Raw genomic sequence first — 26,532 nt, 5'->3', positions numbered from 1 at the left:
TTTTTTTTTTTTTTTTTTTTGTTTTTTTGTTTTTTTGTTTTTTTAGACAGAGTCTGCTCTGTCACCCAGGCTGGAGTACAGTGGTGTGATCTTGGCTCATTGCAACCTCTGCCTCCCAGGTTCAAGCAATTCTTGTGCCTCAGTCTCCTGAGTATCTGGGACTATAGGCGTGTGCCACCACACCCGGCTAATTTTTGCATTTTTAGTAGAGATGGCATTTTGCCATGTTGACCAGGTTGATCTTGAACTCCTGGCCTCAAGTGAGCTGCCCACCTCAGCCTTCCAAAGGCCTGGGATTACAGGCATGAGCCTCCACGGCTATCCTCTAAACCCTATGTTTTTATGTATCTAGTTGCTATAATTATTATTTTAACAACAAGGGCTAAGTTTTCTCAGGCATAAAGCTGCCTATCCAAGGGCATTTTAGATCCCCGGAAATCCTGTGGGATATAAGGGGCAGATGAATCAGTGTGGCATTCCAAGGTTGAGCAATGGTGAAAGTGTTGTTTTTAGAGTAACCTAACAATCTGAGGGTTACTATAAGTATCTTCGTCAAAATTCTTTGGCAATGGAGTACTGCTTAAAATTCGCAAGGCTTCTGAATCACAAAGGAAGGGAAGCTGTAATTATTCTGACTACCATACTTATAGAAGTAAAATTAATTATATTTATTCTTATTCTAAAATAATACAATGAAAGCTTTAGAAAAGGTCTATTTTTTTTTTCCCCAAGAAAGGAACAATTTTGTATATAATTTTAGCCCACGGCAGGATTTTAACACAAACTGTAAAGAGACAGTATTATTTGCTCTCCATTATGTTTTTCAACTAGCAAGCTAATATACAATTAGTCTTTATTGCATGCTAAAGATTTGGAGTGAAACTGTTATTTAAAAAATTCCCTTTTCTCAATTCAACCAGAAAAGTAAACACATAAACAAAAGCAATTAATATTCATTTGGCATATAATAAATGCAAGGCCTTATGCTAGGAAATGATTTACATATGTTACATATGTCATCTCATTAAGCCTTTGAAAGGAAAGAAAAGCATAAGAGATAAAGAATGAATTAGTGCAAAAGGTACGTTAATTCAAAATGAAACCTTATAAATTAAATGTCCAGGAAGTCAACATCCTCTAACTGAAGGCATTTCTCTGTCTTTTAAAAAGATATTTCCAAAGGATACAATTAGCAAATGTACCCAGACCTCTGCTAAGAATGCAAGTTGTACTAAAGAAGTTTAGGGAAGGATAAAACACTATGCCCTCTCGCAGAAGCTTAAAATCTTGGGAAGTTGGCATAAATAGAATAGAATCATATGAAATCAAATGGCAAATCAAGAAATACGGCAGGAAAGGGCTATACAGACTTTGGATAAAGGAAGGTGATTAAGGTCTTGCAATTTGAAAAAGATTCTTTAAAAGAGGAGATATTTGGATAATTGGGACAATGGTTGAAGGTATTTCAAGGCAGAAAATAGAGGAGTAGCAAAAGAAAAGGAACTGAAATAGCATTGGTTTTGCTTCAATGGATAGGTGATGCTTAGCTTAGAGAGAGTTCTTGTGCATCCACGGATACAACACAGCCTCCAACACTGAGGACATGTAGCTTTGTCAAGTACAGAAAATGTAAAATTGTAAAGAGGTACAACCAGTGTATATAATTACAAGAATATAGAATACTACTCTGAGTTCTTGAATTGCATTCAATGTGCCATTTTTTTCTTAAATTAGCTCCCCCAATAAGAGACATTTTTAGTGGATTTCAAATTTAGAATATGAGCTGCATCCTTGTCTTTTGAGCACATTTTTGTGTGCAATAAATGATGAGACCTTTCTAAGATAAATCTGTTGTTATGGTTTTCTTTTCCCATTGCTACTCTCCTTGGTTTATTTCCCTTTTTTATCGCCCATTGCTTTTAGAAGGAATAAATATTAATGAGTTCTACAATGTAGTTCGCACTCCTCTGTTAACACTGGAGAAAGTAGCTGCTCCCTATTGAGCAATCATCAGCAAGGCAGGGAACAACCAGCCCTAGCCACAAACCATTTCTTTTATATCTTTAGATAGCAGGAATGTGCCTCTGAAAAAATGCTATTCATTCGCCAGTGCACATCCCTATCCCTGAATACTCATTTCAAAGTTCCTCCTGGCGCTATCATTCATCTACAACGAACTCGATGAAATAAGTGCTTAAGGGTTACAAAAAGCACGGATACTATAGTCACTTGATAGTGTCAAGTTAGATGACATTTTACCCACCATCTTTCTTTCATTAATGGAAGGTGTATTACCTGCTATGGCTTCTTTCCATCTCAGGTTACAGGTATGAAGTAAGATGAAACAGTATCTGCCCTTCTCTAATTTCTCAGCTTAAATACTAGCAAGGTCTTGTGAGTTTCTAAAGATTTAGGGCCCAAGGATCTAAAACTGGGGGTCAAAGAATGTAGAAAAGACTAATATTATAACTGAAAGGTCCAGTTCACTTAGGAAAATACATAGTGACTTTTTCTAGTCATTCCATTCTTCCCAATTATACATCTAGAGCTATGGGGGAAGCAAGGCTTTTCAAGACACAATGCATGTGTTTCTGTTTCTCAACTTAAAGTAGTCATTCTCATTGGCTATAATAGAGGCCAAAAATCTATGTTAGAATTAGGGGTAGATTTACTGAGAAGCCCATAAAGCTTAAGGTTTGGGCTCTTCTAAGGCCCTGGCAGAGATGTTAGTGAGTGATTTTTAATTTGGAATTTTGCAATCTGACTTTTGTTGTTGTTGTTGTAACAATTAGGCCTCTCTAAATTGCATGAGCTTTGGGGCCCAAAGCACTCTCATTAGTTGTATGGTAAAGTCAACTCTTGATTATGAGCAGTGACAATCCTTGTAAAAAAACAGATTCCTGCCTCATTCAGGACCTATAGAATTACAACCCCCGTGGGTAATATCCAGGAAAGTCTGCATTTTCTTAAAGCATCCAGGTGATTCTTAAACTATTGAGGATATATGCTTTAGAGAAAACAAATTCACCTGAGGAATAAGGGTACAGATTTGTTAAGGATGGACCATGGTGTAGTGCACTCTCAGGGATTAGACAGCCCCAAACTGACAGATTCATACAAGTCACCCTATGTCAGCCTTGTCAGCCATAATTTTGGATGGTGCAGTTTACAGGGTAAATCCTGTGCCTTGGGTTAAGGTATTCTCATCTAGAGAGTTTTTGCATTTGTTTATTTCAGGCATTCTAGTAGTACCAGTGGAATGATACAATTTCTTATATTAATTTCTCAGCTTTGCAGTTTTTGGACTCATGGAAGTCCAAAGCTATAAGCTTCCTGATGACAGGTATCAAGTCTACTTTTTAAGAAAATCACCATAAAATATGATGCAGTCATTAAAAGAATGAAATCATATCCTTTGCAGGGACATGAATGGAGCTGGAGACCGTTATCCTTAGTAAACTAAGACAGGAACAGAAAACCAAATACTGCGTATTCTTACTTATAGGTGGAAGCTAAATGATGGGAACACATGAATACATAGAGGGGAACTAAACACACTGGGGTGTTTTGGAAGATGGAGGGTGGAAGGAGGGAGAGGATCAGGAAAAATAACTAGCTAATGAGTACTAGGCTTAATAGCTGGGTGATGAAACAATCTGTACAACGAACCCCCATGACACAAGTTTACCTATGTAACGAACCTTCACTTGTATCCCTGAACTTAAAATACAAAGTAAAATAAAATAAAAACATAAAAATTATATCTTCAACGTCCACATCAGTGTTGTACCCTAATAATTATTCAATAAGTGTTTGCTGAGTGAATGAAAATATAACAAGTGAGATACCTAAATTTGCAACCCTTCCTCTACTGTAATTGATGTTCAGAAAAACAACATTTGGGAGAATGAACACAGGATGAGTTTAACATTAAATCCTTGCAGGTGTGTGTTCCCAGCATACACATTTAATCTTTGAAACAACCAAATAATTAATATAATGTCTTAATAAATGTAATTAATATTGTCATTATCATTATCATTATTATTACTACATTTTAATAGTGGGCATTTGGGACTTAACCGTGGGAATTTATAAGTACGCATTATACTTCATATTGTTAGAGATATTCTATTGTTTGTAACCTATTAAAATATTTCTGTGTCACAAGATTATTATCCAATGTTTTATTATTAGCTTAATATTACTCATATACTTTATTAGTACATCATCCATGACTTTGTACAAGACACCAAGATACACCATGAATTTTTTGATCTTGTCTAGGTAATAATTTCTTTGCTAATGTCATTTTTGTCTTTTCCATTAGCAAACTGGGAAAAACTAGAATGATAAAAAGAGAGATAGGTTTGAAATACTCATGAATTTTCAGATGCTTCTATCCTTCAATTTTAGAAGTTGGCAATTGCTTTCATGCTTCATTGAAAAATATCAATTTGGTAACATGATTGTTTCTGAATTTTACATTTGTGAAGATTATCCTTCACTCTAAAAATATTGGAGAAAATTCTGAGCATTTTTTTATTATCTAAGAAAATGTTCTATCAAATGCCATTTAGTTGATCCAACCTCTTATTCTCCTGAATAGTTTTGACACTAAACACATATATGGTAAATTAATCTTATGTTATTTCCTTGATAAAATATTATTTTTACCTGTGCTTTGTATATAAAGGTGGCATTGTTGACTAGAAAATATTAATATACTGTGTGATCTGTTAGTCTGCCGACATGTTTTCCAGCAGGGGTGACTGTTCGGACTGAATAGTCCACACTCTTAGTTTGGTCACTATAAACATTTGTAATACAGCTGATTTGTCTCCCAGATGCAGCTTATAGTTAAAACAAAATAATTTTCTGTAATAATCTTTTAGTTTGACATTTTAAAGCTCCATTTCTAGTCTTTATTTGATATCAGATAGTCCATGTAAAAAAATCGGTATATTTTTTCTTATTTAGTACTTCTATTAAATTGATTAAATTTTATCCAGCCTCTTTTATTTTTTCTATTGGATTGGAAAAATATATACGCACATTACTTAATTATTAATACTTGATTATATTACTGTGTAATAATATATAATTATATAATAATATATTAATAGTTATTAAACAAAAATATGTATTATTAATAATTATGCTTAAATGTTTAACATGCATAGTATTAATAAAATAGAAGGGTGCTCAATATTTTCACCTTTTTCCTAAACAACATACCCCTTATTGTTTCCTATCCTATATTACTTTTGTTCATCAACTAATTGCGCATTATAATATTAGCATTGCTTCACACATATCTCTGCTTAATTAGACTATCCATGTGTTTACCAAATTCTTTGCTCATCTTTAATCAATCTTTCTTGGTTTGATTTCCTTCTTCTTAAAAATCCTTTGGCAATTTTTCAGTGAGGGTTTATTGGAGGCAATCCCTTTCACCTTTGTCTAAATTTTGCTCATATTTTTGAAAGTTAGGTAGCTGGGTAAATAATTCTACATTGCCCGTTACTTTCCTCTCAGTACTCTGAATATATAATTAGTGTTGTTTCACTTTTCTGTAGCTGCTGAAAATTTCACTATTAATTTGTTAATTCCTTTGTAAATAATCTTTTTCTTGTCTCTATTCCTTTTAACAAATCTTTGTAGTTGTGGAGCCAAAATCTCACTACATTGTCTCTAGTGCAGGTTTATTATCCTGCTTGAAAATTCCTGTTTTTCTTAATTCTGTATATCTGTGTTTTTTTCTTACCACTTCTGGAACATTTTCTCTCCCTTTGTTTTGATTGTTATATTCTGAACCTTCTTATTCAACTTTGCATGACTATTATCCTCACTTTTATTTTCAACTTCTATTCAGTGTTGCATATTCAATAATTTCCTTATGTTTGTCTTCAGTTTACTAATAACTCTTTAGCTCAATCTGTCCAAACTACCCATTTATTTCTTTCCAATTAATGTGTTTTTCAGTTCTAAAACTACTATTTTAAAAAGTTGGTCTTTTTTATTCTGACTCATTATTTTTAATCTTGTAAAGTTTTTCCTTTAAATCTTTAATAAGTTTTTAGCATTTTATGGTCTCTATCTGCTTTTTTGTTTGTTTTGAGACAGGGTCTTTCTCTGTCACCCAGGCTGGAGTGCAGTGGCACAATCTTGGCTAACTGCAATCTCCACATCCTGGGCTCAAGAGATCCTCTTACCTCAGCCTCCCATGTAGATGGGACTACAGGTGCATGCCATCACACCTGGCAGTTTTTGTATTTTTTCGTAGAGACAAAGTTTCATCATGTTGCACAGTCTGGTCTCGAACTTCCAGACTGAAGCTATCCACCTGCCTCAGCCTCACAAAGTGGTGAGATTACAGGCGTGAGTCACCATACCTGGCCTCTATCTGCTATTTCTAATATAGTATTTCCAATCTTGGGAGTCTAATCTTACTCTTTGTTAGGCATTTTAAATCTCATTTATGATGGATTATTTTTCCTTGCATAATTCATAATTTTGGATGGTGCAGTTTACAGGGTAAATCCTGTGCCTTGGGTTAAGGTATTCTCATCTAGAGAGTTTTTGCATTTGTTTATTTCAGGTATTCTAGTAGTACCAGTGGAATGATACAACTTCTTATATTAATTTCTCAGCTTTGCAGTTTTTGGACTCATGGAAGTAAGCATAAATTTGAAACTAAAACCAATATGAATACAGGCCCATAACTAGAATTATTAGTGAGTCTTATTTTTCTCCTAAGTGAAGCCTGAGGCTGACCTATGTAATTGTCATCTCCCTCTACAGGAAAGTTGAGTTTCTCTACTTACGTGATTATCCTTTGAGATTAATGAAGTAATGCAGTATTTTTGCCTGTATTCTCTTTCTCTGGTTAAAGTTTCTGTGTCATGCTCCTTATTGTCTTCACTCCTCCTAGGTTCCCAAAATGTGTAACCCTTTTCCTGTACCATCCCCACCCAAGGGCAACCACAGAAAGCATCAGCAGCTCAGCCTTGCTGGTTTGTTCTGGGGAATCATTTGGTCAATACCTCAGTTCTGCCCTTAAGATCATTTAAAACAACATTGGAAAAAATATATATGCACATAACTTAATTATTAATAATTGATTATATTACTGTATAATACACAATTATAGAAATATGTTAGTAGTTATTAACCCAAAATATGTATTTTTACTTCATAATTACTCTTAAATTTTTAACATGCATAATTAGCTAATAAAATAGAAAAGTGTTTAATGTTTCTACCTTTTTCCCCAAACAATATATTCCACGTGCATGAATCTTGACGAGGTGTTATATAAAGGCTGTTTTTTCGTGTAAACTAGTTTGTCACATAGCTTGAATAGGAACAGAAGAGTAATTTATAAATAGGTATCTTCAGGCAAATAAAGTTAAGTAATGTGCCTAAGAATACATGCCAAGCAGAAATGAAAACCAGGTTTCCTGATTTCTATCTGGGGTTCTATTGAAAATAGCCTTAAGATGAAAAGTTAAAGTGACTTTTAAACTATATACCATAATTAGAAAAGATAAAAGAAATAAAAAGTGTTCTCTTAAATTAATGTCCAAACTGAAAACAAGGTGTGTGAATCTTGACTCATGTCATTTGATCTAAGGACTAGATAATGTGTCCTCTATTCAAATTCAGAAGTGTAAACAGTTCTATATTCAGAGATAAAAGGCAGTGTGAGTGTGAATATAGCCTCTTTGTGAAACAGAATTTAAGGAAGTGGGGGTGGATATCAGAAATATTCAAGAGAAAATTTGCAGAGAAATTAAAAGAGATTGTACCATTTTATAAAGGGGACAATAAATATATCAAACAGCAAATGTTTACTAAAAACCTACCAAGTTAAAGGTATAAAGCACAGTATTCATGTTTATTTGACTTCTGAGCTGCCTCTTGATATGTTTCTCTGATTGCCTTTTTGGTTGAATACTTCCTGAAGTCTCATCAGTAAGCTAGTTCTCCAATAAAAGCTCTTACGTTACCTCTGGGTAGACCACTAACTACCTTAATCTAATTCCCAGCATGAGTTTTTATTACCTTTTACCCCAGTAGCTGAACCTCTTGACATCTTACTTCCCATTTTGTGGTCTACTGTTCACAGAGTAATTTCATACGGTAAAAGCTGTTCTCTCCCACAACATATCCAGAGGACTGGCTAATGAGGAGGCTCTGATTCCTTTGGGGATTCCTATATTTTAATTATTATATACAGTAAGTCCTCACTTAACATCACCAATAGGTTCCTGGAAACCTTAACTACTCATCGCTAAAAGGGAACTCATTTCTCCATAGGCTAATTGATACAAACAAGAGAGTTAAGTTTCCACGGCATATTTCTGGTCACAAAAACATCACTAAACTTCTAAATAAAGACCAAAACACTTTTAATATTAAACATTGAAATAAATCTAAGCTATACATACACTTAAGAAAGATTAAAAACAAGTAAGATCATTTATTACGTAATTATTCCAGTCCAGGGTTGTGGGTGGCCAGAGCTTACTCCATCAGTTTAGGGAGCAAGGTGGGAACCGTGGCTGGACAACACACCATCCCATCTCAGGGTGCGTTCACGCACACACCCACACTCACTCAGACAGGGACTCCATAAACATGCCAGTTCACTTGATGTGAACATCTCTGAGGCATGTAAGCAAATCAAAAGACCCAGAGAAAGCCCATGCAGACATGGGAGGAACACGTAGACTCCATAGAGACAGTAGCCTCAGCTGGGAATAGATTTTTTTTTCTCGTCAATGTTATGACAAAATGTTCATCGACAAAATAGCATTATTTGAGGACCTGCTGTATTATTTTCCAGTGCTTTTTACATCCCACTGTATTTACAGTGCACTGTGTTTCCAACCTGTAGCCATCATGGGTTCTAGTTCTTTTTCATTTACCACATTAAAATGAGCAGAAAGTGGTATGCTTAGAAATACAATAAATTATGGAGTGTTTATACCTATATTATTCTCAAAAAGTATTCCTAGCCAAACTTTATATGCCTGTTTGTATAATTATAGTATCATAGTGAAAGTTTTAGAAGTCAGTAAATTTAAAAATCTTGTTTTCCCGTAATTTACATCTGTATAAGGGCATTATAGAAAGTCAAAAAACATGAAATCATTTTTCTTCATGGGACAGGTTTGATATATTTTTAGCAAAATAGAAAGTAAAAATAAACCATTCCCTTTCCTAAATGACTTAAGGATTGCATCTGAGAATCTACGGAGACTCCCTTAGGTATCAGCGACCCATGGTTCCCTGATACACACTTCGGGTGGAACTATCATGTAAAATATTCTCATCTACCTTTTGTTTCAAAAGGGAGGAATAGGAAAGACACAGCACAAGACTTCAGCACACTCTGATATTTACTTTCTAAAATAACAGGGAAATAGCACCATAAGCATAGCCTTTCTTTTCTTTTCTCTTTTTCCAAAAAGCTTTTGCTAAAGTGGGTTTGTGTGTGGAAATTGTAGACAAAATACAATGATAAATAATTTACTTTCCATTTAGCAATGGTGTGACTATTTTATTTTCTTATTTCTTTGTTGAGCATGAGGAAATGTGAGTTCTTTACTTATCTTTCCATCTATCCATTCACAGTTCAATCATCCATCCCTCTGCCTATCTTCCCATTGATTCTCTAATCCTTTCTGCTGCTATATCTCATTCTATGTCATCATACAGGCTTATTATCCAGGCTGTCTTTCCTAATAACCCTCAATCCCACAGACAATATCTAGATTTTAGTGTGGATTTTTAATGTGTTTTCTACAGAGTAATGCTCTTAAGTTTCCTATAAGTCACTGTAAGCTTAATGGTGCCTTATAGCCAATACTTTTAGTTTCTCTCATTTAAAAACATGTTCAATCTGTACTAAATGGAAGAATTTCTTGAGTTACTGTAGGTAAAATCTACTTTCATTTTACTTTGAACTCTAAAAAGAATCAATTTACTTCCACGCATCCAACGATCAGCAACATGTTCATCAGCTCTCTAGGGCTCATGCAGAAAACCTACCCACAGGCAAGATCTCTTCCTGTCATGTTCTGATAAGGGTAGATTTCACACCAGCATAAGCTGGATATTCTTCACAGTCTACTGGAAATCTGATCAGCTGGCTGAACAAAAACTGTCAAGGGTTTTACTACTGACATTCTCAGTAGGGAACTTGTGGAGCCTTCCTTCTACGGAAATGATATAGTAGAAATTCTGCTCACCTGAATATTGTGGGGGCATTGTTGTCAGGATTGGGAGGGTTACCTACAGCTAAGAGCAGTACAATAATAAACTATAGACATTGTCTAATATCAGTTAGATGTATTTTTTCCTATTGTTTACAGGTGCTATCTCCAATTTAGGATATGTTCTGATGATATAATTCCACTGACACAAACAGCATACCAAATTGTGAATATTATACTAAAGACCTTGTGAGTACTTTAATATGATACATTTTATTATTTTGGAAATTAAATATATTAACTCCAAGGATAAGAATTTTTCTGTCCCTTATGGTGTGGGTCACTTAGTAGTAGGGAATATACCAATGAGTAAAGTCATTAATGCTTTCTGCCTTTGTGCTAAGGTAGTCATTACCATTCCCCTGTGTAACACAATGCACCAAGTTAATAAAGGAAGTTTACATAAATTTCATATCACTTGCTTTCAGTATTTTTTGTACTAAGAAATTTTATTTTTGAGTTAAAGTATTTTATTTTGTGTTAGGGTCTTTTTCACATCTTGGTTATATGTGAAAACAAGTCATCTAGAGAACACAGGGTGTGAATCTGCAAAAAGAACAGTGTAGATTGTTCCTTAAGTAAAACTGAGTTGTTCGTAGTACAGGTTGTTCATGGTTACACAGTCTTGGATTCTTGAAATGACTGTCTTCTTATTAGCTGGGGGAGTTGTTTTGAGGGATTTCTCTCTTTCATAAGATAAGCTTTCATTCTTTCATATGAACATGACTGAACATAGAGTGTGAATAATCTTCAAGCCCACAGTCTAATTGTTCTCCATTCACACATATTTATAGACTTCGCATGTCACCCCTGGGATACCGATATACTGAATATGTTTCCTATTGGGAAATGTTAAGTGCTCCCAGAGAGAAACTAACAGAGTCTAAATTTGGTGGAATAAATTCTACATTTTTAGGGAGAATCAACTGTTTGTGCAAAGACTTTAAGAAGTTCATTAGTATTCTTGGCATATGATATGAAAGGACACACATTCCTAAATTATTCATGTTACATATTTACATGATAAATATTAATTTTAGGTGAATTAATTACTTCCATATCTATTGACCTTTGCTTTGGCATTTGCTTTAGTCTAACAACTACATCTAAATAATGATATTCTTTCAGTTTTCCTTCTTTATCTGTGACTGTTTTGGTGTCTGCAGTGGTTTAGCAGTGGTCGGGGGCGGGGGGGAGCTCTAAAAGAAAATGCTTTAAAAAAATACCCAGTTGCAATTCAGAATTCCAAGGATCTTTGGAAAGTAATAACCTACAGGACATAATTGAAATTCCAAAACTAAAATCCGATCTACCTCTAGCAATGAAATTATACTACCCTGGAAAGACTGCTATCATGAATCTACTTAAGAGTGTTAAAATGCAGCCATTAAAGTGGCCAAGAAAATATTAATGTACTAACATTACATGTTTTATGCTACTTCCTTATAACCTCAAGATACATTAGTAGTAAAATGTATCCCTCGGCTAGACTCCTAAATGAGTTGACATGCTATGTAAAGTTAGTGGATACAGAACAATTAAATTTTGAAAGTTGCAGCTGCAAAACTTCAGTTTTTATCTTCTATGAATTACTGGTCATTGGTGTCAGTCCTTTTTGGGAGGGGCAGAGAAGCCATCTCTTCTTTGGTTTTTAAAACATTCATTTCTCTTGGTTCTTTATCATATTTTCTGATCATTTTTGCTCATATTCCTTCCCAAAATATTCTCCTTTTTTGGTATTTCATTTAGTGATATCAAAGAGGGCCTTTATCCTTGTTCTTTTTCTACCAAGGTATTTTCTAGGAAATCCAATCCTGTCCTCTCGTCTCCTCTCCTCCCCGCCCCTCTCCACAACCCGCCAAATACAACACGCTCATCTTTATTGGTGAGATTTGTCCTTTGTTTTTGTTTTTCTTTAGCGTTGTGCTTTAATACACACTGTTCCCTTGCCTGAAGGGAACTCCCTCTTGCACTCTTGCCATGCTTCCCTGTAAGTAGTGTCTCTGTCATCACTCAGCTCAAGTGCTACTCCCTCCATAAAGGGCTCTGTTTCTACTACTCCCTTACGCTCATTCTGAATCTTGGTTGTATGGCATACATATGGCATTTTAATTACTTGTTTGTCTACATGCTCTCCTGATGACTTTGAGGACTTTCATGACATGCAATCTGTATTGGTGTTTCTATCCTCACTCTCTTAAACAAATTGTATATGTTGATATACATTCAATGTGCCAGTGAAAGAAGTCCTGCTATTCCTCAGACAGGAGGATAAAGACTGCTGACAGTACTGCTTAAAAATGTTCATATTTGTATGTGAACTTAAGATCTACTCATTCAATATACACTTGATCCAATAATTATGATAATTTTAGAATCATATTAATTAATATCTAAAATACATAGTTTTAGCTTGGGCCATATTGGATTCACTTATTCTTTTGTACCCTTAATACATCTGGTCCTGAAACAGATATAATTAAAAAAAAAAGATATATCTGTCAAACAATTGAAGAGTTTTAAAAAGTGCCTTTGGGTTAAAGATTTCTTTTACTGTAGTTTCTATTCTGTACTTATTTAAATCGAAATTGACAATTTTATTCAGTATCATAATTAACTTATTTTTAACCACATTTTTTCCAAATAAGATTTTTTTTTTGACAAGCAGGTTTTACTTCTTATATAATTTTGGAATTTAGAATATATATTTGCATGATCTGTGTATATTTACAAATAAATTTTTATTCTAGTTTTAAATTATTGTTTCTAAAGTTTGATGCAGAGGTTGAGTCAAGAAGGCCTTTGTCAAAATTTTAAAGAAACTTGTCAGTAAACCAGAACTGATCAAAGATGGAGTTGTACTAAATATTTTCACAACCATAATGTGGATTACCTGTTTACCATAGTGAATACCAACCACAATGTGAACAGAAATGCAGTTCTCATGCTCCGGATGGCTGTGTATATATCCCTTCAGAGCCATCACATGCTCAGTCAGTCTTTATAAGTGAATTCTTGAGAAGAAAGCAAAGGTTACCTTCTTTGTTCTTGTGGGTATTTAACTGTGAGAGGAGGTTTTCATTGGCCTGCACGCAGTACACCTCTCGGGTCTGGATGCCCCCGCCACAGAGGGCCGTCTGGTTGCCGCGTCTCTTGTCCTGCTGACTGAGCAAAGGGTCCACACGGCACTCAGTCCACTCTGTAGTTCTCCAGCCATACCTAAATAAAGAAAACACCACCAGCAGCAACCATAATTACTGAATGACATGTTTCTCTACTCCTGTCATACTTTCTTTTAATGAAAATTAGTCTCAAAAGCATTTTCCTAGCGAATCCATCATAGATTACATGTATGGTGCATATTTGGTTTCAATTCCTTCTTTATGCTCTGCAGTGCTCCATTTAATGAGGGGTTAAATTTAGGGTGATCCTGTTTTAATTGCAATTACTGGAAGTTACTTATAAATATTTTATGAAAACGGAGCATACTGCTGAAAACATGAAATTTTATGTTCAATTAAGCTGAACCCAGGCTTGCCCTTTCTTGTTGCCTATAAACAAAGGAGGATTGAATATGAAAATGGGAAACGTTCTGAGTGATGATGAACCAAAACATTTGCTTTGCCTTTTATAAAATAAATGAAAACTGCACAGTGTAGCAAAATTATAATTGTGTATTAGGGTTAAAAATTATAAGAGAATAAATCAGAGTTTTCTCTTTATTGTCAAGAGTAAGAATTTTTTTTTTTTTTTTTTGTGGCACTGAGCATTCCTAATGAGTACTGATGCATGATGCAAAGAGCTGGCACTTCTCATCAGTGGAGCACAGGAAAGAAGATCTTTGATGCTCAATTAAAGCTCCAATCAAGATTATGATGTGAGAGAAATGTCAGGGGATTGTCAGTCCAACATGTGATTGAAGGAGATAGCTAGGGAAACCTTTCCCGATGCCACCGAAGATAGGAAGTGATGGCATTTCTCTATCTCAAGGAAAATGGATATTGTAAAAGCACAAAGAAAATGACTCATGTAGCACTTTGTGTCACTTTAACCAAGATGCTTCCTTAGTAATCAGATGAACAGCCAACATAGGTGCAAATGGATGTGCTAATACTCATCTGAATCAGGCAGAAGGTTAAACTGCCCTCAGATGTCTGATCTAGATTCTTCACTCTGTCAATGGTAAGGTTTTGTGACAGTAAAGATGAACTTCATGCCTGTTTTTAAATTTTACAAGTGGGTATTTGTTGCTTAACGAATTGTGGGACTGGGTCATGAAGAAATAACACCTGACATTAATTTATAAAGGAAGTGCAGCACCCAGGTCAATTCTAGAAACACAGATAATTGATGCCTGGTTTGGGGATTGAAGGGGAAGGAAGCAAAACCAAATAGACCATTTGTTAAGGGAGTTGCAATAAGCATTTTAAATAAATTGAAGTTCTGATTTAGGTCCCGCCAAAAAGTCCAATGAGAGGAATAGTCTTTCAATAATGTAAATTGGTTACACATTCTGTGAAAAATGTTACCCCAAAAAAAGGGCATGGAGAAACATCCTGAAGGATATATATTTATTTTATTAATTGTGTTTGAATATCTGAGAAGAAAAAGAATAAAGCACCTAGCTTGCAACAAAAATAGAAGAAACTCATAGGAGAGAAAACACAGGAAATCCTGGCAACTTCCTTGAGCCTATTATGTGGAAAGGAACCAGAACAATCAGTGGGATAGGCAGAGACATTGGGGAGGAAATTCTCTGTGGAGGTTTCTGTCACTTTTTACACTAGAGCACAACGGATGAGTCCAAAGTGCTGCAGAATTATATATCTGGTATAAAACATTACTTTTGTTGTTGTTATAGGAATAGTAGTAGTAGTAATTTGCCTCCCCACTGGTTCATAAAGATCTAGCTATATGCATGTTCTTTAAATGTTTGGAATAATCCAGAGATGCTCTCAATGAAGTTCACACATCTCTATTGAAAAACTAACATAAGTTGCTTTATAAATATCCTATATACAGATTAAGCTGAAATATTGCTATTACCAAAATAATTCACAATAATAACTTGGAAATTATATTTTAATACTGTCATACTGCCAAATGTTTCAGAATGTGTCTTATTTAATCTGAATTCAATGAATATTTATTGAACACTTATTTTGTACCAGGTACTGTGATATATGCTAGTAATTAAACAAAAAGCAAACAAGCAAAAAACCCAACCCCTTTCCTAATATTAGTAAGCACAGTCTTTGTCCTCATGGAACTTAAAGTCTCATTATTTTGATGTAGTATTTTGCTCTATTGAACAGGATTTGTTATACAAAGTACTGAATTTTAATAGCTAATGATAATCTATATTTAGAAAGTTTATTTTGCCTTGTGAAATGGAGGTTGACAAACTGTGGCCCAAGATCAAATCAACCTGCCACTTTTTTTTATATATCTAAATAAAATTTTAATGGAACACAGCCACACTCAGTTGTTTACATATTACCTCTAGCTCCAATAGCAGTGTTGAGTCATTGCAATAGAGACATGTGTGACCAGCAAAGCTTAATGTTTTAATTATCTACCCCTTTACAGAAAAATTTTGGCAACTCCTGTTATAGAAAATACATAAACATAGAATGGGTGCTAAAAATTTCATGGAGATTTAGTTTGTCAGAGACACTTTTACTCTGTAAAATCATTTTTTTTTTAAGGATACTGTTTGTAAAGATATATTTTTGTGTGTGTAAAAATTACTGTTGCTCAGAATACTGTTCAGTCAAAATCAAAGAGCTGAGCAAATGTCGTTTGGGCAGACACTATACCCTTCTTTATTTACTCACATGGCACAGGGGGCAACTCCATCTCCTTGAGACAAACAGGGTTCTTTTTCCTCCAGTTCTGGACACTCCTTTTCACTGCCAATGGGAAACTGCCTGATGGTTCGTGTTCTTACACGTGTGCCTGCAGGGGACACCATGTCGTGGCATGTTTTTGAGCAGGGGCTCCACTCTGACCACTCAGAAACCTGGCACTCTTTGGTGATCACACAGGACTGAAAGGTCATTGGAAGCTTCTCTTGCTGGCAAAAGCTGTAAAAGAGCATTGATATTCTCATTACAGACTCACAGGCAGTTATGAACTTTGTCTTCTACACTCAAGAGTGAATCAACTTGGGCATTTTTATTTCTACTTGGAGGTGTGATTCCAATTTCATTGAAAATACATCAACCTTTACGATGTGGAAAAGCAGTTAGACTCAAAGCTAACATTTGCATATTCTTCTGTTTTCTAAGAGTTGTTAAACCATTCATAGGAAATAGAAAATAAAGTTAATTAAGTAAAATTAGCTAAAGCTAAGTTTACCATACTGTTCATTTTATTCATTTCAGACTTGTTTTAATTTAGAAAATGAGAAACCAAGAACTGTTAACATATGCTAATTTCCATTCTGTTTAGGGAATCAAGTAAATATGCCTGGATAACTGTGATGATTAATACTGAGTGTCAACTTGATTGGATTGAAGGATGCAAAGTATTGATCCTGGACATGTCTGTGAGGGTGTTGCCAAAGGAGAGTAACATTTGAGTCACTGGCTGGGAAAGGCAGACCCACCCTTAATCTGAGTGGGCACCATTGAATCAGCTGCTTGTGTGGCTAGAATATAAAGCAATCAGATAAACGTGAAAAGACTACACTGGCCTAACCTCTCAGCCTACACCTTTCTCCAGTGTTGGATGCTTCCTGCCCTCAAACATCAGACTCCAAATTCTTCAGTTTTGGAACTGAGATTGTCTCTCTTTGCTCCTCAGCTTGTAGACGGCCTATTGTGGGACCTTGTGATCATGTGAGATAATACTTTATAAACTACACTTTATATGTATCTATCTTGTTAGTTCTGTCTGTCTAGTGAACCATGACTAATATAGATTTTGGTACCAGGAGTGGTTCTGGAGGGACAGAATATTAAGGATGGAGTTCTTTCATTGGTTTTGGGGTTTCTGGAGTTGGCTGCATAATATTAAATCCCAAAATGCTAAGGACTCTACTTCTAATAGTATGGAGAACACTCATAATCCTTGGCATGAACTGTTTAGGGAGTTATGTAAAATAAATGCATTTGATGCTCCTGATTCATCACTCATGAGAGGCAAGGAGTTTAGTGACTCTATACATAATACCTTTGACCATAAATGGAGAACCAAGAAACATAATGAAGTTAGTTCGTTGCTCCTAAGTTCAGTGGAAAAGTGATGAAAGAAAATGATGAACTCAGGAATTCTAACTCCTAGCTTCAGAAGCAGATACTGAGCTTCAAATCTACTAAGATTGTTTTGAGAGACTTATCTTCTGTTGAAAAAGAGCTGAAATTGTGGCAATACAGACACAAACTCTTATCATGCGAATGGGTCACCTGCAAGGAAAGGTGTATGCAAAGCCTCACCAGGTGTCTACTGTTAAAGTGAGGGCATTGATTGGGAAAGAATAGGACCCTGCAACTTGGAATGGGGACCTGTGGGAAGACTCTGATGAAACTGGGGACACAGAGTTTGTAAACTCTGATGAAACTTTTTTTTCCAGAAGAAACAACTTCTCTATTCCCAGTATTGGCAACATCCCCTCTCCAACCCATGCTGCCATCAGCCTTGCCACCTTTGTCTGAGAAAATAAACCCTGCACTGCCTGAGGCAATGGTGATGGCCTCCCCTGAGGCAGTTGCCAGGCAAGATCATGTTGATTCTCCTCAGGAGCCACTCACAACACCCCTGTTTGCTTCTCCACCTATAACTAAAGTCCTGGCAGGCCCCTAGAGGTAAGGTTGAGTATGACCCATGAGGAGGTATGCTATACTTGAGAAGAACTGCTTGAATTCTCTAATTAATATAAACAGAAATCTGGAGAACAGGCATGGGAGTAGATATTAAGAGTGTGGGATAATGGTGGAAGGAAGATAGAGTTGGGTCAGGCTGAATTTATTGATTTGGGCCCACTAATTAGGGACTCTGCATTTAATGTTGTAGTTTGGGGAGTTATAAAAGGTCTAATGGTTTATTTGCTTGGCTAGCTAAAATATGGATACAAGATGCCCACTGTGAGCGAGCTGGAAATGCCTGATCTCCCTTGGTTTACTGTAGAGGAAGGGATCCAAAGGCTTAGGGAGATTAGGATGGTGGAGTGGATTAGTCACTTTAGACCTACTCATTCCAGCTGGGAGGTCTAGAAGATATACCCTTGACCAATGCCTTGCAAAATAGATTTGTGAGGGTAGCACCTGCATCTTTGAAAAGCCCTGTAATTGCTCTTCTCTGTATGTCAGATCTAACAGTGAAAACCACAGTCACTCAACTACAAAACTTAAATACAATGGGAATAATTGGATCCTGAGGTGGTATGGGCCAAGTGGTGGCACTCAACCATCAAAGGCAAGGTGGGCATAGCTATTGTAATGGACAGCAGAGGCAAAGCAGCAATCAGAATAGTCTGACTCATGTAGACCTCTGGCATTGGTTAATTAATCATAGTGTTCCTAGAAGTGAAACTGATAGGAAGCCTACTGTATTCCTACTTAATTTATATAAGCAGAAAACTTCTAGGTCAAATGGACAAAATACATTTGAATCATAAAAACAGAATCATGGCCCCTCAATCAATTTCCAGATTTGAGCCAGTTTACAGACTCAGAACTTCTTGAATAAAAGGGAGGCCGGGTCACCTTGGGGAAGAATACCACTATATTATGTACAATTTATGCTGTTAATCTTTCTTCCATCCTTCCCTAAGAAAACATCTGGCCTTTTATCTGGGTAACTGTGCATTGAGAAAAGGGAAATGATCAGACATTTTGGGGACTACTAGACACTGGCTCTGAGCTGACATTGATTCCAGGGGACCCAAAATGTCATTGTGGTCCACCAGTTATTGAGGTCAGGTAATTAACAGAGTTTTAGCTCATGTCTGACTTACAGTGGGTCCAGTGGTTCCTGTTCATTTCCCCAGTGCCAGAATGCATAATTGGCATAGACATATTTAGCAGTGGGCAGAATCCCCACATTGGCTCCCTGACTGGTAGGGTGAAGGATATTATGGTGGGAAAGGCCAAATGGAAGTCCTTAGAGCTGCCTCTACCTAGAAAAATAGTAAATCAAAAACAATATCGCATCGCTGGAGGGATTGAGGAGATTAGTGCCACCATCAAGGACTTGAAAGACACAAGGGTGGTGATTCCCACCACATCCCCTTTTGACTCTCCTATTTGGCCTGTGCAGAAGACAGACAGATCTTGGAGAATGACAGTGGATTATTGTAAGGTTAATCAAGTGGCAACTCCAACTGCAGCTGTTATACCAGATGTGGCTTCATTGCTTGATCAAATTAACACATCCCCTGGTACCTGGTATGCAGCCATTGACTTGACTTGGCAAATGCCTTTTTCTCCATTCCTGTCCATAAGACCCATCAGAAGCAATTTGCCTTCATCTGGCAGGGCTAGCAGTATACCTTTACTGTCCTACCTCAGGGGTATATCAACTCTCCAGCTTTGTGTCATAATCTTACTCAGAGGGACCTTGATTGCTTTTCACTTCCACAGAGTATCACACTGGTCCATTACATTGATGACATTATGCTGATTAGATCCAGTGAGACCTAGATTTAGAAGTAGCAAACACACTGGACTTATTGGTGAGACATTTGCATGCTAGAGGATGGGAAATAAATCCGACTAAAATTCAGGGACCTTCTACCTCAGTAAAATTTCTACGGATCCAGTGGTGTGGGCCTGTCAAGATATTCCTTCTAAGGTGAAGGATAAGTTGCTGCATTTGACTCCTCCTACAACCAAGAAAGAGGCACAATGACTAATGGGCTTATTTGGATTTTGGAGGTAACACATTCCTCAATTGGTGTGTTAGTCTGGCCCATATACTGAATGACCTGAAAGACTGACAGTTTTGAGTGGGGTCCAGAACAGGAGAAGGCTCTGCAACGGGCCCAGGCTGCTGTGCAAGCTGCTCTGCCACTTGGGCCATATGACCCCCCATATCGAATGGTGCTTGAGGTGTCAGTTGCATTTAGGCATGCTGTTTGGAGCCTTTGGTAGGCCCCCATAGGTTAATCACATTAGAGGCCTCTAGGATTTTGGAGCAAGCCCCTGCCATCTTCTACAGATAATTACTCTCCTTTTGAGAGACAGCTCTTGGCCTGTTACTGGACTTTGGTGGAAATTGAACATTTCATTGTAGGTCATCAAGTCGCCATGTGACCTGAACTGCCTATCATGAACTGGGTGCTTTCTGACCCATCTAGCCATAAAATGGATCATACACAGCAGCATGCCATCATCAAATGGAAGTGATATATATGTGATCAGGCTAGAGCAGGTCCTGAAGGCACAAGTAAGCTACATGAGGAAGTAGCACAAATGCCCACGGTCTCCACTCCTGCCATCCTGCCTTCTCTCCCCCAGCCTGTACCTATGACCTCATGGGGAGTTCTCTATGATCAGTTGACAGAGGAAGAGAAGACTAGGGCCTGGTTCACAGATGGTTCTGTATGATATGCAGGCACTACCTGAAAGTGGACAGCTGCAGCACTACAGCCCCTTTCTAGGACATCCCTGAAGGACAGCAGTGAAAGGAAATCTTACCAGTGAGCAGAATTTTGAGCAGTGCACCTGGTGGTGTGCTTTGCATGGGAGGAGAAATGGCCTGATGTGTGATTATATACTGATTCATTGGCTGTAGCCAATGGTTTGGCTGGATGGTCAGGGACTTGGAAGAAGCATGATTGGAAAATTGGTGACAAAGAAATTTGGGGAAGAGATATATAGATGAAACTCTCTGAGTGGTCAACAGCTGTGAAGATATTTGTATTCCATGTGAGTGCTCACCAATGAGTGACCTCAGCAGAGGAGGATTTTAGTAATCAAGTGATTAGCATGACACATTCTGTGGACACCACTCAGCTTCTTTCCCCAGCTACCCCTGTCATCACCCAATGGGCGCATGAACAAAGTGGCCATAGTGGCAGGGATGGAAGTTATGCATGGGCTCAGCAACATGGACTTCCACTCACCAAGGCTGACCTGGCTATGGCCACTGCTGAGTGCCCAATTTGCCAGCAGCAGACACCAACACTGAGCCCTTGATATGGCACCATTCCTCAGGGTGATCAGCCAGCTACCTGGTGGCAGGTTGATTACATTGGACCTCTTCCATCATGGAAAGGGCAGAGGTTTGTACTCACTGGAATAGACACTTACTCCTGATATGGGTTTGCCCATCCTGCATGCAATGCTTCTGCCAAGACTACCATCAATGGACTCACGGAATGTCTTATTCACCATCATGGTATTCCACACAGCATTGCCTCTGACCAAGGCACTCACTTCACAGCTAAAGAAGTGTGACGGTGGGCTCATGCTCATGGAATTCACTGGCCTTACCATGTTCCCCATCATCCTGAAGCAGCTGGATTGATAAAGTGGAGGAATGGCCTTTTGAAGTCACAATTACAATGTAAACTAGGTGACAATAGTTTGCAGGGCTGGGGCAAAGTTCTCCAGAAGGCCATGTATGCTCTGAATCAGCATCCAGTATATACTGTTTCTCCCATAGCCAGAATATATGGCTCCAGGAATCAAGGGATGGATGTGGAAGTGGCTCCACTCACCATCATCCCTAGTGATCCACTGGCAAAATTTTTGCTTCCTGTTCCCACAACATTACGCTCTGTTGGCCTAGAGGTCTCAGTTCCAGAGAGAGAAATGCTGCCAACAGGAGACACATCAATGATTCCATTAAACTGGAAGTTTAGTGGAAGTTAAGCTTGCTACCTGGAACTTTGGGCTCCTTCTACCTTTAACTCAACAGGCTAAGAAGGGAGTTACAGTGTTGGCTGGGGTGATTGACCCAGACTAACAAGATGAAATCAGTTTACTACTACATAACAGAGGTAAGGAAAAGTATGCATGGAATACAGGTGATCCATTAGGGTGTCTCTTAATATTGCCATGCCCTGTGATTAAGGTCAATGTGAAGGAAAGTGGATAAGATAAGGAAAAATATGCATGGAATACAGGAGATCAGTTAAGGCAACTCTTAGTATTACCATGCCCTGTGATTAAGTCAATGGGAAATTACAACAGCCCAATCCAGGCAGGACTATAACTGGCCCAGACTCTTCAGAAATGAAAGTTTGGGTCACTCCACTAGGAAAATAAACCACAGCCTCCTGAGATGCTTGCTGAAGGCAAAGGGAATACAGAATGGATAGTAGAAGAAGGTAGTCATCAATATCAGCTACGATCACATGACCAGCTGCAGAAAAGAAGACTGTAATTGTCATCAGTATTTCCTCCTTCTTTTGTTAAAAGCATGTTTGTTTGTGTGCACACTTGTACTAAGAAAATATCGTCATTTTATTTCCTTTTTCCTTTATCATGTGACATAGATTTACTGACTTCATGTCAGTATTTAAGTATTGTAAACTTTATGTAATAGTATTTTGTTTGGGGATTGTTGCGTTTCCGGTTGTACAAAGGATAGTTGTATTATGTTAGGTATAATTATGACCTTACTACTGTCTTTATTTTAAGATTATGTATTGTCTCAGGAGATGTGTATGGGTTCAAGTTGACAAAGGGTGGATCTGTGATGGTTAATACTGAGTGTCAACTTGATTGGATTGAAGGATGCAAAGTATTGATGCTGGGTATATCTGTGAGGGTGTTGCCAAAGGAGATTAACATTTGAGTCAACGGGCTGGGAAAACCAGATCCACCTTTAATCTGGGTGGGAACCATCTAATCAGCTGCCAGCAAATCTAGAATATAAAGCCATCAGAAAAACTTGAAAAGACTAGACTGGCATAACCTCAGCCTACATCTTTCTTTTGTGATGGATGTTTCCTACCCTCGAACATCAGACTCCAAGTTTTTCAGTTTTGGGACTCGGACTGCCTATCCTAACTCCTCATCTTGCAGATGGCCTATTGTGGGATCTTGTGATCATATGAGTTAATAATAAACTCATATGTATGGCCTATTAGTTCTGTCCCTCTAGAGAACCCTGACTAATATAATAACTAATACCATATTGTTTAGAATAGAAAAAAATTTAATATGTGCCTTAACATTATTTTAAATATCACTTGAAACTTTAGATGTGATTTTTAATTATAATGTATGCTTATTCAAGTACATCCACTTTTCTGTTCAAACTTTGACACATAGAATACATGTGGGTTTCCTAATTAAATATAACATAAGTATTAATAATATGCATCTATTTACCTATAAACTGTAGAGATATCCATTAAATATACCTTTAATATTTATTTTATCAGTATTTATGTTCAAACTTTTATCTATCTACTTGTACTTCAATTAAAGGGATGGTGGATTCTAAATTATAATGTCTACATGTGAAGATGAAGATGATGGTATGGATGTCATCAATTGGTGGTTCATATACTTTGAAGAGTTTTTGTGGAATTGGATGGATTTGTGTTGATTCGTAGTTTAACTCTTGCCCATTCTCAATAATAATAGTGTATATTTACAAGACACAGGCAACTCTCTCTATGAAAAGCCATCTGGTCCAATGGGAGAATGCACTGATTATTCTGTCTCATCATTCAGTTGCCTTATTTAACTGTGGTAATCAACCATAGAGATGCTGGCTCATTTTAATGCAACAACTCACATTCAGTCTTCTTAATCCTACTGGTAAATGTATGAAAATTACATTCCTAGGAGACAATTACAGCTCAAAGCATCACAGTCAATTTGTCTGAGTTGAGAGGTCTGGGAAGAAGATCTGAGAGTGGTGGTAAAAGGGCTCTGTGAGTCAGCTCTGTTTTTCCTACAACAGAGAGGACCAAACTCCCATTACTACTCAATGTTATGTATTGATGCTAACCATGAAGCAAGACTTTCTCTTTGATGAGCAAAATTTCACTCTTATACTTATGAGTTTATCAATAAAAATCATGCAAAATAATGACTGACACCTTCTGTAACCTCTCTCTTACAAAACTCTACATATTTCATTTCCTTTAGATATATTTCTTATCCTTCCTAATATTATTTTCTATATTCATATGCATATATTATCCTATTTTTAATACTTATTAAGCTCATATTGTATGTGCAGAGAAAGGATTAACAATCTCAGCTTTTTGTAGAGAATATGACCATTGGTTAACTGCCTCCAGTTAGTTACTCTGGTAACCTGATAAAAGAAGAATGCCAACTTGTTACTAGATTATATTATTTATGATAAAATATCTCCTGAGATAAATTGCACCTTCTCTGGGGACACTGTGAATATCTGGTCAGCAGTCACAGCTTTGGGCTTCTCTGCATATGACAATTCTTAGAACAGAGCTTGTCTCTTGTGGCGACCTTGGAGACAATGACTGTAGGATCACTTGGAGAGATACAGGTCTTGTGGGAAATAAAGCTTTTAAGCCAGGAGAGCTCTTGGACCTACCTGATGTGGAACTCATCTTGCATCTGAACTGTGCTACATGGATATCTAGGAGAGTTCCAACCAGATGAGCAATGTGTGATACTACAACAATGACAAATTCCAGTTCCAGTTCTGTGTCCTTTTAAGCAGACTGATGCTGGGGTGACTTATGGTAGACTTCTGAGTCTTGAGAATTTGAATGTTTGGTAGAGCCTAAATTTAAAACAACTCACATTACCTCGTTTAATGTCCTCAATAATCTTTTTATCTGGATATCACTATTAGTCCCATTTCATAGGGTAGCAGCCTTCGGGAGGTTAGAAAACTTGGTCAAGTTCACATAGAGTAAGCAGTTGACTGGAATTTGAACTTGGATTTCCTAAAAGCAAGGCCCATGTTCTTAATCTTACTTCTCACAGTTTAAACTGGCTATAAATCTCAGTTTGTTAGAGCGACTGCTTTTTTAGCCAAAGCCAAAGTTACTGATATATTGTGATCAACTAGTATCACTATCTCACAGACACAGGATTTGTACTATCTATGCACTTTGCAAATGTGCTGCTTGTCCAAAGGAGAACTTAGGAATTATGGAAAAGCCAAACCAGATATACTTGTCTAATAAATGTTAACAATTTTCAACACAGGTACTAAATATGAGAAATTAGTAGCATAAAGAAAAAGAAAGATATGTTATTATATGATTATATAGTTTACATATATAATTTACAGATATGTGTGTGCATATATGTGTAATGTGTGTGTGTGTAGTTTATCTTTTCTATAATTTTTCAATACCCCAAATATTTCAACAAATATGTATTAAGTAACTCTACTTAATACTGGGCTTCAGAAGTACAAAGACAAGATTACAGCAATTAAGTTGGAATCATGTAATTTTGCTAGGGGAGGCACAGAAAGTTACATAAAGTAGTAGGTTACTATGGTGAATTTTAAATTACATATTATAATTCGTCATGTTGAGATGAAGGTAATTAATGGAAATATCAGATAAATAGCTTTTTTGTTGTTTTCTTATTTAACAGTGGGTGGGAGAAAATGGATTTTTCCTTAGCCTCAATTTAGACAGTTTTGGGTGAGTAGTGAAAATAAGAATGGAAATTGAAGGCTTAGGTTTGATTCTAGACTGTTATGTAGGTCTAGAATAAGACCTCCTGTGGGTGAGAATGCCATTGAAAGATGTGGCACAAAAAGAAGATGATATTTGTATTTTACGTAGATGCTGGTGGTGAGGTGGGAGAATGAATTATTACACTACAAGATTGAGATAAGAAGATTCTCATGATGATGATAACATTAGTATTATAATAAACATATAATAGCACTTCCTATGTACCAGACACTGTTCTAATCTTTATATGTATAAAATGTACTGAATTATTAATCTGAGATTTACTTCAGAACAATTTCATGAAGTAGGTATTATTACTATTTCAACTTTACTGATGAGGAAACTGGATACAAGCAGGTTAAGGAGTTTTCCCAAGGTCTTGCTTAAGAAGCAGTCAAGCTGAGTGAGGTATGATGATGAATACAGGCAATCCATCACTGAATGTCTGCAAAGAACCAGATACTGTGTTGAGTTTTACCTAGAATATCTCAGATAATCCTCAAAACTACTTTGTAAAGCAGAGATCCACTCTATCTATCCACATATTTATTTTTAATAGTTCCTACCAGGAGCTATTCTCTAAATGCATCACTTTTAAAAAACATATTTTTAATAATTAAAGCTTTCTTTAACATCACAATTTTTTTAAAAAAA

General features: G+C 36.7%; 1 protein-coding gene across 2 annotated transcripts in view; it reads right to left on the bottom strand.

The window, feature by feature from the left end:
- Positions 1–26,532, bottom strand: part of THSD7A (thrombospondin type 1 domain containing 7A) — a 789,627-nt gene that overhangs the window by 228,629 nt on the left and 534,466 nt on the right. For both annotated transcript variants that reach the window (XM_074035410.1, XM_005550102.5), the window contains 2 exons: positions 16,121–16,369; positions 13,321–13,502 (listed from right to left, as the gene is read on the bottom strand). In XM_074035410.1, the coding sequence (XP_073891511.1) occupies positions 13,321–13,502; positions 16,121–16,369 (431 nt within the window). The remainder of the gene's footprint in view (positions 1–13,320; positions 13,503–16,120; positions 16,370–26,532) is intronic.

Source organism: Macaca fascicularis, chromosome 3 (genome assembly GCF_037993035.2).
Source record: "Macaca fascicularis isolate 582-1 chromosome 3, T2T-MFA8v1.1".
Lineage (NCBI taxonomy): Eukaryota > Metazoa > Chordata > Mammalia > Primates > Cercopithecidae > Macaca > Macaca fascicularis.
The sequence above is the reverse complement of the archived record's forward strand: the minus strand, read 5'-3'. Positions and strand labels throughout refer to the sequence as shown.